The 16,244-nt window shown below is 31.6% G+C and overlaps 1 protein-coding gene across 11 annotated transcripts in view; it reads right to left on the reverse strand.

Annotated features, from left to right (window-relative positions):
* The window catches only part of LOC106459082, an 86,978-nt gene that overhangs the window by 28,838 nt on the left and 41,896 nt on the right, over window positions 1-16,244 (reverse strand). For 8 of the 11 annotated variants that reach the window (XM_022385480.1, XM_022385486.1, XM_022385482.1 and 5 more), the window contains exons 8-10: window positions 4,888-5,124; window positions 1,064-1,168; window positions 372-673 (exon numbers count right to left, since the gene is read on the reverse strand). In XM_022385480.1, the coding sequence (XP_022241188.1) occupies window positions 438-673; window positions 1,064-1,168; window positions 4,888-5,124 (578 nt within the window). In that variant the 3' untranslated portion in view covers window positions 372-437. Of the gene's footprint in view, window positions 1-371; window positions 674-1,063; window positions 1,169-4,887; window positions 5,125-16,244 lie in introns of those variants that run through there. The other 3 variants (XM_022385478.1, XM_013918661.2, XM_022385488.1) reach the window with 2 other exon arrangements.

Here is a 16,244-nt window from a genome sequence, read left to right on the forward strand (position 1 = left end):
GCTGTGTGTGTATATATATATATATATATATATATATCCACACAAATCAATCATTGCTATTGTTTCATAAGCAGAATTGTACAAGTTAACTTTTTAACTTGAAAATAATGTTTTTTCTGTGTGCCAAACAACATTTAATAGGATTCTCTACAGGCATAGATATAGTTTTTGAAGCAAAGAAAGTGAACAGATTAAGAAAAACCCAAGAAGTTGCATCTATATACTACTTTTATAAATATATATAGTTAAAAATTACAAGACTCTATGAATAAAATTCTGTTGTTGGTTAAAATTCTGACAGAAAATTATCTAGAAATACTTTGGTTTTTTATGTTAAAAATAACATGTAAAAACAATCTAATGAAATTTACCATTAGGAATCCCTTGAAAATTGCTTGTAAATTTGGCAAACTCTGCAAAGTTTTGAGAAATGACCATCATTTGAAATGATGGGGAAACAACTGGATAGACTTTTTTCCCCTAGTAAAATCTGCTATTAAAGAAGAACTTTTGTAAAAGTCACTGTATATATAAATGTGTGACATGGGGGTGAAGGAAGAATTACTGACATTCAGCATTATTTGTTCACCCTCTTCTACTTGCAACAAAAATACTGCATCTTCTTTAGAAGTTGACTGTATACTTCCACTGTTCTTAAAATAGCCTCCTTGACCTATATACGTAAACACAAAACTTAAGGTAAAAATATAGGTATGAAAATGAAGAGGTGATAATTAAACAATACAAATATTTCAAGAACAATTTCATTTTCAAAATCTATTGCAAATATTTTGGAAAAAAAAATGTATCTTGTACCACAGTGTATAAAATTATTACCAATATCTAATAGAATATTTTTTTTTGCTTTTATTGAAAACTTTTGAGTTTACTTGAATTTAAATATTATGGAAAAAAAATGTACCTTGGCCATATTTGTATATATTTATACACTGTATAAATCTTTCTTTTCAATTATTTGAAAATCATTACATTAACCTTGGATAACAATATAAGCAATATCAGGAAAAAATAATGCAAGAGTGAAAGATCATTAAAACCTTACTGTGTGATGTTATTTGAATGGAGATGTTAAGAGGGTAGAGATAAGCCACAGAAGGATTTAGGTAAGATATCATTACACTGTTTCCACTAGTCCGAATGTATCTTTCTGAAATTGAAAGAAAAATAACATCAAATAAACAAAACACTGGTATACATACAGTATCATAAACTTTAAAATATAAAGTTATTATCACTTTACTATTTATGTGGGACAAATCACATACAGCTAACACATGTAGTGTGGGCTCAGTATTCTTTGTTACTACTGCATGTATATATTATAATACAGAAAAGGACAAATTGTCTCTACCACCATTCTGAAGTGAGAGTTTGAGGAAAAGTACACCACTGATATAAAATGGCAAGTGAATTTAAGAGTTTAGTATGTGATATACAAGTTATATAAATAAATAAATATTTTCAATGTGTGGAGCTCTTGATAATCATTTAATTCCAAATTCGACATTTTCACCAAATCCTTGAGAATTTTGTTCTGAGAAAATTATGAATTATTTTATTTAAAAAAAAATTTTTTTTCCCTCACAATTTGGTGATAGTATCATCACTTCATAACATATTTCAGTTTTTAAATCTTATTTTCCCGGAAGCATACTTAAGAAGAAAATAGTGTAGAATGACTGAAAAGGTAAATAGTAGTTAAAAGTACATTATAATGTTTTTACAAGTTAACTTATCATTAGGAGAAATAAAACTCAACAAGAAAAATTACAGATATTGGAAAGGAAAATTCCAGTTTCACAAACTACATTACAAGACTCTCATTCTTAAAAAGGTATAATGATGATCCTTCGTGTTTATTTACTAAAAGATTTTTTGTATTATTAAAACAGCTCCTTTAGGTTTGCATTTGCAGATATTTCTTTAAAATATTAACTAAATTCAAAAACATCTTAAGTCAGATTTTCTATTCATGTTTAAGATTTATAAGAATAGAGTACAGATATACCCTAGTAAATAAATATTCAATTTTATACCATTTTCTCCTACATAACATTCTTCACATTCAACATGGTAAATCATGTTAAAAATACAGTTATTAGAAAAGTCAGTTATGTACAATTTCTTCTTATTTCTTGTTTCATCTGTTCATGATATGTTAAGTTGTTGAAACACAGTGTGTTATACTTTTAACTACTATTCACCTATTTAGCATTTTTAACAAGTTTATCTCATATGATTCTTCAAATTTAAATACTTTGTTATTTTAAGAATTTTGCAAAGAACCATTAAAAGCCACATGTCAGATAAATAAAGCTTCTTAAGCACTACACATTGAGTACTTTCCAATGAAAATAACAGTTATATTACACTACTGAACTTCACTAATAAAGGTTACACAATAAGGTCACTATTGTACATGGACAGCTTTTTTAAATTTCATTTAACAGGCTTTTCTAAATATAAAAAGGTTTTTAATTGATAAAAATAAGTTTACAATTTTTTCAAAAACTAAAAGAAATTACAAATCAGGGGTGACAAAGACAAATATCAAAATTGATTTCACACAGAACAGGATAAAATACATCAAAATCTAAAAATCTTGCATAAAGAAAATATTTAATTGAAAATTAAGTTTACAAAATAAGATCAAACTGTAACTGATATTTCTGCAAATCACAAAGAAGGTGACTTAAAACTCAGAAAGAAGGCTTAGAAAGCAACTTCCATACTCTAAGATATGTTTATTTTTCTCATTTTATGTTCACAAAAAGGTTCTAATGCTCCAAATGTTCATCCTAATTCTGGGCAACATTCTAATTTTAAAACATCAAGCCAACAGTAGCATGATTCTATATAAATATGATGAAAACATCTTCTAATGTATTGTTACGACAGTGGGGGTCATGTGACAAGTATTCTAGAAGATTCGCTAGTGTGTTGCGACAGCGGGAGTCAATTGACGCTGGTAGCACATGTTGAGAGTCTTAGAAGTTTCTAGAAAAGGCAGTATTATCGTATATAAGTGCGCTAGACAGTGAGAGACAGCGACGGAGTCGAAGCAGTAGACGAGGCAGAGACGCAGCGGAGACGAAGCAGGCAGAGAGAAAGAAAGACAGCGATTACGGTCGGCGGGAACTGAGGATAGCAGACACAGAGATTGGAACTATAGTTTGCGGGGACGGACAATTAAGTCTAAGTGCGATAGAAAGTGAGTGAATTGTTGTGAACTATAGCGTGTGTAACTGTGAAAATTAAGTACATTACAAAGTTGTATTGAGGAAGAATAAACAAGTTTTGTGAAGAAAGGGCTTGTATCTTAGAATTAACAAACAAACATACAGAGACGTAACAGTATGTAAGAAATATCAACTACACTAAATTCTAACATTTCTCTAAGCTCAAGTAAAATCATTCCTCATGAATTATCTACTAACTTAAAATTAAATTCATCTTTTTCTCTTCATTCAGGTTACTTGGTATTTAAAATTTTTAATACAGTTGAGATTCATTTAATCCTCTCCAAAACATGAGGTTTTCTTTGGATGACTAGAATCATGTTCTTAGCACAATGAATGGCATCAGCAATTTATGAGAAACTTAAAACAACAGCAAAAATTCACATTACAAAATGCTTTTTATATAAAGCTTTTTTCTTATCAAGCTATCATTTTGAAAATATTGCTAATTCTTCAAATTCTGATTACAAAACTGAAAGCAAAGTCTTAGATTAAAAATTAGCCTAAGCTTTAAATATATATATATATATATATATATATATACACACACACACACACCTAGTATGGGAGTACCTACTCCCAGGCTTTTTTATTATTTATATAAATTAATAACTATAATATATCAAATCATAAGCAATACTAATTTTAAATATCATAGACTTACAAAATCATCCTACATACTATACTGAAATCAGCTACTTAAGTTGCAAACATATTTTGCAATAACAAGTCTTGGTGATCACTAGTAGTATATTACACAATAGACTTTACAACCATTAATAAATTGTTTAATAATAAAATTTCAGTATAAATCACTAAAGCTGCACATAAAAATATATTTTGGTAATTTTTGTACGTTGTTTAAGAGCATTCTAGGGTAGACTTTTTCCATGGTTTTTTCAGGGTACTGCAAATCCTGATATTCAGAGCTCAGATTTTACTATGCTGTTCATACATGTATGGGAGCTGGAATGCTAACTTAGGATAAAAGTTCTTGATTTTAGTAATCTGTTATTACTTTAGTGGAGAAGGTGAGCAGTAATTCTAAATGTGGAAAACTGTGGGCTTGAATCCCCACATCTTAATGTTTAAGTTGTAATTTCATTCACACATTAGGCATGCAAACAAAGATTCAAGTTTAAAGGTGGTACAGCCACACAGTTATTTGGATTTACTTCCACCGATACCTCTCCTACTAGGATATAACATACAATCCCCACACTGTAATTATTACTCTAATTTGCCTTCTCTAAATATGTGATGCTATTTCTTTTTGGTTTAATTGTTATGAATTTGAAAAATCATGGAAGGAAGAGAAATGTTAGGTTATGCTATCTTTAACTACTTGTTTTACTTGAATTATACACATATACACATATTTTGATAAATTTTTACATGGTAAAATGTATGAGTTAACATAAAAAATATATATAAAAAGTGAAATTGACATAAAACTTAAATAAATCATTTGAAAAGTAAAATGTTATTGCTCAAATGATCTGCTAATTGTCTCTAAAACTTAGGTTATTTCATTACTTGCTAAAAATATATACACAAATTCCAGCCTCTCAATAGTGAAATGAAATTCATTAAGCTGCAAAATTAAAATCTATTAGTCTAAACATACCTTTTATATTCATGGTACTGAGAGAAGAAATCTGCATTAGAGCACTACTAAAGAGTATTTTGTCTCCATCTAATATGGTTAAATGCTCCAAAGTTTCTCTAAACTCCAATACCTCAAATGACACACCTAAAACTGTTTTTTCATCACTATGAATAATACGAAGACACTTTTCCCCAGTTAGATCAGCTGACGTGACAGTGACTGGTAGGTTACTTATTTCTTCATTTTTGCTGCAACCTGAAAAGAGATGCCAAAGGATGAAAATACTGTCTACACATAATAACGATCCTAAAAACTCAAGTATAAGGAAATTTTTAAACCTAAAAATTGCCAATTACTAAATATTTTTTTCTTATAACTTATATACCTAAACATAATCTATACAACTTACCACATCTAGATATTTAATCTTAAATATGCATATAAAAGTATAAAATACAATTCAGTGTTTTATAGTAGAGCTGGGCAATTAGAAGAATTTGCTAATTGATTTATTGTTAGGGTTATTGAATGATTATACTTAACTAATCAATTATTCTCACACAAGATTAATATTCTTATGTCCAACTTGTTTTGTAATTTTTTTGTAACCATCATTCATTTAATCTGATGGATATTGTCAGATACAAAAATTTAGAATTAAGTTACTGTTTTAATCCTAAACTGTTGTAGATGAAACAATATATGCATATATATCTGCACTGTAACATAAAACTTCCAATATTCTGAAAATATCATTAAAACATTCCTTGGATTTCTTTTTAAAAATTTTCTCTACTAAAACTACTGAAGTTTTGTTGATGAAAATAAACATAATTTTATTATATTAATTATAAATAAGAGAAATACTAAACATAATATTACTGTATTTATTGAATGTTATAAATCCTTTAAAAACATTTCACCATTACAGTAATGGATGCTGCAGGAATAATAAGAATCAACAAGGTTGAGAAAAGATAAGATTGTTAATGAAAGCTGGGATATTTATTACCAAATAATTCTTCATTAAGAATCATTGTTAAATAAAAGGGCATAGAAATAGAATATATTGTTTTAGTACACTAATACTTAAAAATAGCTGTGTATAGATTTCATGTGATACAGTTATTAACCATTCTTTTCACAATGTGAGAGATGGTATACAATTATGTGAAAAGAAACTCATTCCAATACTAGAAAGACATGGATAGTGCATGTTTAATATTTGGGAACTAATCTTGTCATAATATTAGATTAACTCTTTGCATAGATTGAAATGATTCAGAAGGTTGAAATCAGTTTTTTTTTAAGAAACAGTAAAAACATGGCAAAAAAATCTTTAAATAATATCAATTTGGAATTTTTTCCTAATTCCATCATGAGCTTGAAAAACTTAAAAAATATTTAATAACATTATAAGTATAAAAAAGAACACATTAAAATGATTTGTATGTTTAAATTTTACAGTATAGGCTGGAAGAAATGGTGACAACAACTAGACTTGTTTTCCCTATTCAGTACTTCCTATCTAGCTAGAGCTGGTCATCATTAAACAAGAGCCTTGTTCATATAAATAGGTTCATTTATGAATGGTGTTACATACTGTTACACAGTTATTAGTCCATGACTAGTAACATCTGGTAAATACAAACTATTCAACATTTTTTAAGTGAATAAATCATAATAAATAATACTTTGCTGTAACTTTATTTATTAAAGCAATCTTGCCAGTACTAAGTCATGTGTGCATCTAGGATTTTTTTAATAGAGGGTTCACTTTCAATCAAAAAACTTCTACAAAGCTATTAGTATTTTATTGTTAATGAAAGTATTAGTATTTTATGGCAAACTAATAAGGCTATTTAATGCCATCGTTAAATTTTGAACATTTGACCAGAGGGAAGATATCCAGTCAGCAGCATCCTACCACCAACCATCCACACTAAAGGATTGACTGTCACTTTAATAATGCACCCACAACTTAAAAAACAGGGAATATGTTATGGTATTGCATGGATTTGAACTAGACTTGCCACCATTAAAATCCATGGCTGTATCACAAGGCTAACCCACACTCCTACAAATATAGTTGATAATAAAATAACAAATATTCATGGTATTGATCAAAATACTTAGTTTTAAAAGTTTTTATATAATACAATATGATATATTCTTTTAATTTTTCATTATTTATAAATTCACTTACATTTATTAATTATTTTACTATATAAAACACAGGTTACCTAAATACATAAGAATAAACTAAATGGAAGATGTTAAACATGATAATTTAATATATAGGAGTTGTTTGGTATTTAACCTTTAACCAACTGCAAAACATTTATCATTTTTCAGCACCTTTTAACCACAATACATCAGATTAATTACACAGATACCTGAAATTATGTTATGAAAAAAATAAATCAAAATACATTAACCACAAAATGAAAGAAAGTAAAAAAACAAATCTTGAGACAAATACCAGGAATAACAGATTTTTCACTGGTTCCTTGTGAATAATGTCATGAAGCATAAATTCCCAATATTTAACTTGTAACATACACAACTGGTGGGAAGTGTACATTAGAGAATAAAGCTACTTTTACAAAACATATTACCTGTCTTTTAAGCTGTGGGTGCATTATAAAAGTGACAATCAATCCTAAACTACACAGACTAGTTTTTGCTTGAAGGTATCCCTTGGTAACCAATCTGTCATACTAATTCTATATGTACTAAAACATCATTAAATGAGAAGGCTATCAGGGCAACACTTTAATGTACCAATATTCTTGGGTGTTGTTGGAGATTGCATTAAGACTTGAAGACAACGAAAATAATGTACAGTTACACTTTTAAATGCTATATCAAAAACCGTGTATAGCTACACTTCATATTACATTGAAATAGTGTTCACTGTTACTTGTTTATTAGGAACAAAACTATCATGCTTGTACATTTGAATGTAGTAAATGTTAATACTTTTTTGCGCTACTGTATAAAACTTTATCACCTTATTTTAAAACTTTTGGTGAGAAATTCCAAGAGGTCTGCAACATATTACTATAATGATTACTCTAAGAAAGCTTCTAATTCTGATAAGAAAATAACAAGATTTTTTTATTCTTTTGAATAATATTTAACCATTATTATAAAAAATCGATCAAAATATAACATACTGAAAATAAATCAAAATTAACTGAGCTCCAGATATAGTATAACTATTTAAATATTCAAAACAAGAAATCAATACTTAACGTCAGTTTTACACTTTAAAAGCATAGACTGGATTTGTGCATCAAACAAAGAATACTCACAGTTGAAAAAATTGAAACAAAGCTGTAAATGACTTATATGAATATTATAATAGTTACTGAATAAATAATAAAATTTAAAATTTGTTTATGTCTCAAATGTATTTTCAATAATACTTATCTCTTGTCACACTACAGTTATTATTCGACTGTTTCCTTCCTTTGCCCATCTAAGCATTGGTCTAATTTTTCCTCGCTTGCTCCAGTCTTTTATTCCCCACTTAACTTTCTCAACATGGGCTCGGTCAATATGACTGACCACATGACCTCTTTGTACTCATTAGTGTGTAAATCATATATATATATATATATATATATCGAGTATTGAATAGTCCATGTGAAAAGTGATTTTCATGTTAAGATTAAAAATACATTTCTTCATCTCAAAAATCACTAATTTCATTTGTGTAGTCTCTAAAACCTCATAAATACATTTCAAATGTTTGTTCCTTATGTGTTATTTCCTCTACTCTAACTATATGCAGATGGTCAATTTGACTGACCTTGTAACCACCAAAACAAATCTATATTACCTTCTTTTTCTTTCTAGAATGACTTCAAATATAGCATGAAACTCCATTTGTTTATCATATGTAGCTTTAAACTTGCAACAGTATACATCTACTCATTATTAAATTCAATTGTTCTATTGCCCTTTTAACCATGTCTAACTATTATTCATGTCATTGGGGAATGTGGAGCTCACGTTACGCTTTCAAATTACCTTACCCACAAGCTATTCCGAGCTACCCAAGTATTCTATTTTTTTGCTGTTGATGCCACTTAACCCTACTTTTCTTTATATTAATGGTAGTAGTGCATTAAATCATTTTTATTTAATTAAATGATGCACCAAAGAACATAGAATAATAACATGCAAAAATCAGACAATTTCCTCTATCAATCACAATTTTTCTGGCTTTCTAACTGTACAACAAGAGCCATTACAAATGCATCCATGCTAATCGTTACCTTTCCTATAAGAATGAAGCTTGTACTACAAGTGAAATTGATGATTATCTGTTCAGAACACAATGTAATACAATACATCATTTGATAGATGAAAACCATAACTTTCTATTGGTTATAGGTAATATATAATTAAAAGTAAAAGAGAACTATTAAGAAATCCTGAAAGAGAAAATGTAACAGGTCGGTGTGGCAAGAGGGGTCTGATGGCTCTGTAACCAAACAAAATTGAAGGCTATAAAAATTATGGTTTGTCTGAGCAATGATGATTTTATAGTGAGTAATTTATGTTTAATTTTGTAGTTACAGGAGGGGTGGTGGATAATAGAGAAGATACCTAGAGAAAATATGCCACATGTGTCACACTACGAGAAATTCAGGATTTTTTTTAAATATTGCTTTGTAGAATAAAGAACTTAAAACTTATATACTATTAAAATATGGATTATTAGCTAAGATATACTAATTGGTATAACACAAACAAAAAGTAGATTAATAAAATTGTGAATGTAAGACACTAAAACCTTGTGTCATGCACAGTAAAGGATAGCTGTGGTGATAGAGTTAATTGCCCTTGGCAATATTTGTCTCCTGACACTCTCCACCTACGTCAATGCACCCTCTATCCTGGTACTGTATATAAGTATCTAAGTCAAATAATATTATCACTTTTTCTAAACTGACCCATTCTGCAGTCTTTTAACACTGGCTCTTAGTGAGCAGGAAGAGTGGGAGAGTATGAAAAGAAGTAAGCATTACTGATAATACATTTTTGATTTATGAAAATGTTAACTTCCAAAACATACTAACCTCCCCTCACACTACAGCTAGAATTCCATGTTGAGAAGGTTGAGGGGCTGGTGATGACATTATCCATACAGAATGCATTTGCATAGATCGTGGGCATGCCAGTAGAAGATTAGTACCCTAGTGTGGGAACTGCATTACATACAGAACAGGTATGCTCTTCACCTGGAACCTAATTCATGCACTGCAGGCAGAATTTGACGTGATCCACAGGCCCCAACCAGATAGCTGAGTTTCCACTGCTGGGGATTGGAATTATAGGGCCATGGTCCTTAAATCCCATGTTGGTGAGTAGGGTATTTGTATAGCAATATATATATACTTGTGAGTGGATTCCAACCTGTAGCTATAGTGATTTGTTCTGAGCCACCTGAATCATGAGATGGTAAGCAACACCAAAGTGGATAAACCCTCTCTTCAATCTGAAGAAGTCCAAAAGGCAACACCCCAAACTCGGAATGATGGGATCCTGTATGCTATACTTAACCTGAGAAAACATAACTCATCTGCTTTACACATCCTCACTCACCATCTGTGTGGGTAAGGTAAATTCCAAGGTAAGAAGGACCTGTCTGGGTATAGGATGATGTAGGTAGAATGATAAAGCATCCTGTGCACATGTAGCACAAATAAGTCTGACCAGCAACGTCCACAGGCCAGCAGCAACAAAGCAAAATATGATGCATGGTACATGAAGATAAGATCTCAAACGGATGTTGAGAAAGAGCATGTAATACCAATTTAACATCCCAGTTAGGTAACTGAATCAGTCTTTTGGGACAAAGGATCTGAAACATCTTGAGGAGGCCAGAGAACACTGGGGACTCAACTGCTGTCTCTTCGAGTATCTACAGGTAGTCAATAAGGCTGCTTTTTATAAAATGATCATGGAAGATGCTAAGCCCTTGTCAAAGAGCCAGGTCAAAATTAAACTATGGATGGCACTTCTGGATGAAGTGAGTTCAACCTCCTCACAATACACATTGTCTATTTGTGTGTCATTTCCATTTATAAATGTCCATTGTGGGACTATGCAGAGACAGAGACAAACACATGGCAACCTTGAAAGTGAAACCCTGACACTGTGCGAAGGACCACATAACCTCCATGCACGAAGTTTGAGCTTTAGGATGGCTGGGTGTACGATGTCAGATTGTGGCTGCCTCAACAGAGATGGCCAAATAGGAAGTGGAAGAGGTGGTCACTCCTGAAGGTACCACAGAAGCAGAAATCAGGGTTGAGCCACTTCAGCCAGTATAACTAATAGAAGAAAACAAGGGGTTGAATGAATCATAGCTAGGACTCTGGGTAACAGACGAATCAGTGAGAAGGCATAGAGGTGCAATCCCATCCAGTCCTGGCTGAATGAATCTATTGCTAATGCATGAGGGTGAAGTACCAGAGACCAAATTTCTGGTAGTTGAATGTTCCAATGAGTGGCAAACACATTAATCATTGGTGTCCATAACCAAGAGTAAGTCCAATGTAAGATCTCATGATGCAGCATCCATTCTGTCAGGAGAATTTGATTGGGTCGAGAAAATTGAACTGCTACCAAATTCATCACCTCCAGAACATAGTAAGCTAGTAGGATGATATGATGGGAGTGGACCCAATAAAGAAGATACAATGTTCGAAAGCAAAGAGATCTAGACCGAGTGCCTCCTTGACAGGAAATGTACAATAACACTGTGGAATTGTTGGAGTAAAGCATGATGACTTTTCCCCTCAATAAGTCCAGACCTTGAGACATCACACTTTGAACAGTAAGAAGTTCTAAAACACCGATGTGTAGGGAAGCCTTGTTATCCATCCATAAGCCCTGGAATTCCTGACCATTGAGATATGCACCCCATTCCTGAAGCAAGACATTTGTGAAGAGATGGATCTCTGGACAACGTGGAGGCAGAGGAACACCCATCATAGTATTGTTCTGATCTAACCACCACTAGAGATCAAAGATATTGATCCAGAACAAGGAGACTGAGGAATCCAGTGGATTACTTACATCATCCATTGGTCATGTAGAGACCACTAAAGCGATCTTGTGTGCTCATTCCAAAGAAATGAAGGATTTGAGTGATACCCACATTCTCAAAAGAGAAAGATCTATTCATGCAGTCAACAGTCGGACTGCCTGTTCCATAGTGTGGAGTCACATGGAAGTCAGCTGAGCCTGACTATGTGTTGAAGAAGGCACCCATATAAATAACATATTGTGATGGAGTGAGAATAGATTTCTCAGCTCTGATAATAAAGCCTGCCTTTATTGCTTCTGACAGCAGAATCTGGTTGTGATGTTCCACCAACTGACAAGATGGTGCCAGCAGAAAACAGTTGTCCATGTAATGGTGTGTGAACAGGCCTAGGAAATGGAGGTGATGAGAAAAAGCTCATATGACTTGGCAGAATACATAGGGTGCTGATGCTTGTCCAAAGGGCAGAGCTCTGAACTGCAGCACCTGACCCTTGTGCACAAAACACAGGTAGTGGTGGGATGACTCCACTATGGGAACACAGAGATAGGCATCATCAACATCAAACTTGGTCATTGACAATCCTGGTAAAAAATGCCAATTCAGAGAGAGGAATGACTCCATCGTGAACCTTGAAGGATCTAGGAATTAATTTAGATGAGAAAGATCGATGACCGAACATCAATCTTCAGTATTCTTGGGCACAACAAACAGATGGGAATAAAACCCTGGAAGAACTGGTATGACTGTCTCCACTGCTCCCTTGACCAACAAATCTCTGATAGCCCTGGAACAAAGTTCTGAAATCCTAGGATCTGCAGGAGGCAGAGACAATACAGGTTGGGGGAAATATGGTAGTGGAGGTGTGAACTGGATGACTAATCCTGATGCAAGGACCTGTAGTACCCATGGACCAAGGGGCAGATATCGAGGGTTGGGACACTCGAACAGGGGTATAAATCAAACCTTAACCTCCCTGGTAGTTACTCTGAGATAGTTTCAGGGTGAGCAAGCTGAATATAAACTGTTCACCCCAAGACAGTCTTGGGGTACACTTTACTTTCTGATTCTGCAGCACTTAGCCCAAGTTTTTCTGCTGTGTGCTACTGCCATCTACCACTAGCTGATATTACTAAACACTGCAAATAGAACCAGTACACACTTAGACCCCCACTGTCCTTCTTGCAATGTTAGATTGTGTGCAGTGCCCTGCTTCAAGCATTACCACACCAAATTCTAATCACTGAAGCCAAATTACAGGTAAATAAATATCAAGGTTTTTATTTCTTATTTTGTATGAATTTATACTAAATTACTTTGTTGCTTCTAGGACTATCATATCAAAGAATTGCTGATTATTGCTCTTTATGTAAGTTCATTTTATTTTTTATGTAATAGTGCACTATTTGTAGAAAAGTATAGGATCTGGCTAGAATGGGAGTGTAGGTGGATTTTTCTAGGTTAAGTTTGCAGTTTTTCCTTAAATTTTCCCACTTTGTTTAGAAAAAGATCTCCCAAAAAGGAGGATCTAGAACTGGACCTACCGGTATCTGTCCCTGTAAAAAAAATCTGAGCGGTTGCTACCTGTTTTATTAATATATATGACTAAGAAATTAAATTTTATAATAGGAAAATCAAAATTTTGCAAAAAAAAAGTAACACTTATAGTGCAAAAATTCCCAAACATAAGAACACCAAGAAGGTTAAACTCTCAATTCATGAGGCAACCACCCCTAATCAACAGCCATGCCAGCTCAAAGCTGAATAAACTTGACTTAATCGAAAAAATTATAATGAGAAATAATAGTGGTGCTATCTCGATTACTTGGATAGGCAGAATAATAAAAAACAGTAATAATCCAAAACATTAATTTTGATCAGTTGATATTTTCATGATATTTACTGACTTAATTGTAACTTCAATTAACTGATTAGTTTAAGCAATACCAATTAATGTCACTGATGCTCATATGTTTATCTAATGAATTATCTAGTTCACATTTTTCATTGTATAATTGAAAATAAAGCTTAATCTAGGAGCACAACCTTGCTACTCATAAGAAAATACCCCAGTGATGTCACTGCTACTGGTAACTGGAAAGTACAAAGATCAAGAACCATAAAAACACATTTTTCGAAGGAAAAAATCTTTTCTTTACTGACCTACAATCAAAGTAGCTCTGTTGCAAACATGGCTTTAAATAGTATGTAATTTATAGCATAATTCATTAAACATTTTAATGGAAAATTTTTAAATAACACAGAATTGTGCTAGCAAATATAGTCTGCCCAGACAATAGTGGGTATAATGACTTAAAAAAGTTATGTAGAACAGAGGATATATAAGAATATAATGCAAAAAAGGACTCAAGAAATTATGACTAAAGACAAAAATAATATCTTTAGCTAATACATTACATAAAATTACCAAGTTTACCACTGCATATATCAAATTTTACTGAAAACTTGCTATTATTTATATCTGAGAGTTAACATTACTTGTTTTTACAGAATATTTAACACACTTGGGGAATTTAATTTCACAAAATTTAGGCCACAATGAAAAGGCTGCCATTAATAATAAATGTGGTGAATATGCAATCTATTGCAGCACAGTGCAAGTTTGTAACTTACTTCACTGATCAAATTCCAGGTTTATAGACATACTGTGTTAAAGCAGTAGAAAATATTTTACTTATTAAATAAAATATATTTTTCACCAATATAAACTTCAGACAACAATTCCAAATCACCACTGTGCACTTTATGACATCAATCACATGTAGAAAAATAAAGGCAAATCTAAAGATAACCATTATATATCACTGCCTCAAAGCAACACTGTCAGAAGCTTGTTTTTTATTTGGTAAATTTGCTCTTCTTTAAATACAGAATTAACTTTACTATGTTTCTCTTTTTAATATTCAAACAACATTTTATCCTGAATAAAAAGTAAATACAATGTAAGCCCTTCTTATGAAATATAATTTAAAAGATAAAAACCAGGCAAACTTTAATCATCTGATTACATGTTATTAACCCTATCGCTAGGTGTATTCTTTACTGCGCATGTTACAAGGTTTTAGTGACTTACATTCATAAATTAATTAAAATACTTTTTGTTTATGTTATACCAATTAGTACAGCATAAAATCTTAGCTAATAACCCACATTTTAATAGTATATGAGTTTTAAGTTCTTTATTCAACAAAGCAATATTAAAAAAAAATCCTGAAATTCCCCTAATGTGACACATTTTCTCTAGGTATCTTCTCATCTCTATTTTATTATACCCCTCCAATAAGAACGAAACTTAACATAAATTACTCACTATAAAATTGTCACTGCTCAAACAAACCATAATTTTTATACTCTTCAATCTTGTTTGGTTATAGAACCATCAAATAGAAAATCAGACAATTCTTGCCACATCCACCTCTCACATCCTCTCTTTCAGGATTTGTTAAATAGTTCTCTCTCACTCTTAATATATTATGTATAACCAACAGAAAGCCAATGTTTTAATCTATCAAATGATGTATTATATTATATTCTTTTCTGATCAGAGAATTGGCATTTTCTCTGTTGGTACAAGCTTTGTTCCTACAGGAAAGATAACAACTAGCTTGGATGAATTTGTAATGGCTTTTGACGCATAGTTAAAAAAACAGAAAATTGTGATAGTATGAGGAAATTTTCTGCTTTTCACATGTTATTATTCTATGTTCTTTAGTGTATTATTTAATTAAATAAAAATTATTTAGTGCATTACTACTATTAGTATAAAAAGTAGGGTTAAGTGTCATTGACAGTCGATAGGAAAAAAAAAGTCTTGGTAAGTACTTTATTTCTTCTTTATTCTTTATTTATTATTATAAAAGTAACTAAAATGTAAAAATAGGAATCTCTATAGGTTAGTTAAGGTAAAATAAATAATAATAATAAAATAAAATGTTTCATGAGGCACGCAAGCAGTTCGGAGTAGCTTGTGAGTAACGTAATTCAATAGCGTAATGTGAGCTCCACGTTCCCCAAGTTATTTACAACTTATAATGGCATGAATAGTAGTTAGACATGATTCAGGGGCAAAAAAACAATAAAATTTAAGTATAAATGGATGTATACTTTTACGAGTTTAAAACTACTTAGGATAAACGAATGTAGTTTCACTTTACCATCTGAAGTCATTTTAGAAAGAAAAACCGGTAATTCAGAGTTATTTCGATTTCTTTTGATGGTTATGAGGTCAGTCAAATTAATCAGCTTTGTATAGAGTTAGGGTAAAAAAAAATAACAGATAAAATATAAT

The sequence above is a fragment of the Limulus polyphemus genome, unplaced genomic scaffold (genome assembly GCF_000517525.1).
Source record: "Limulus polyphemus unplaced genomic scaffold, Limulus_polyphemus-2.1.2 Scaffold555, whole genome shotgun sequence".
NCBI lineage: Eukaryota > Metazoa > Arthropoda > Merostomata > Xiphosura > Limulidae > Limulus > Limulus polyphemus.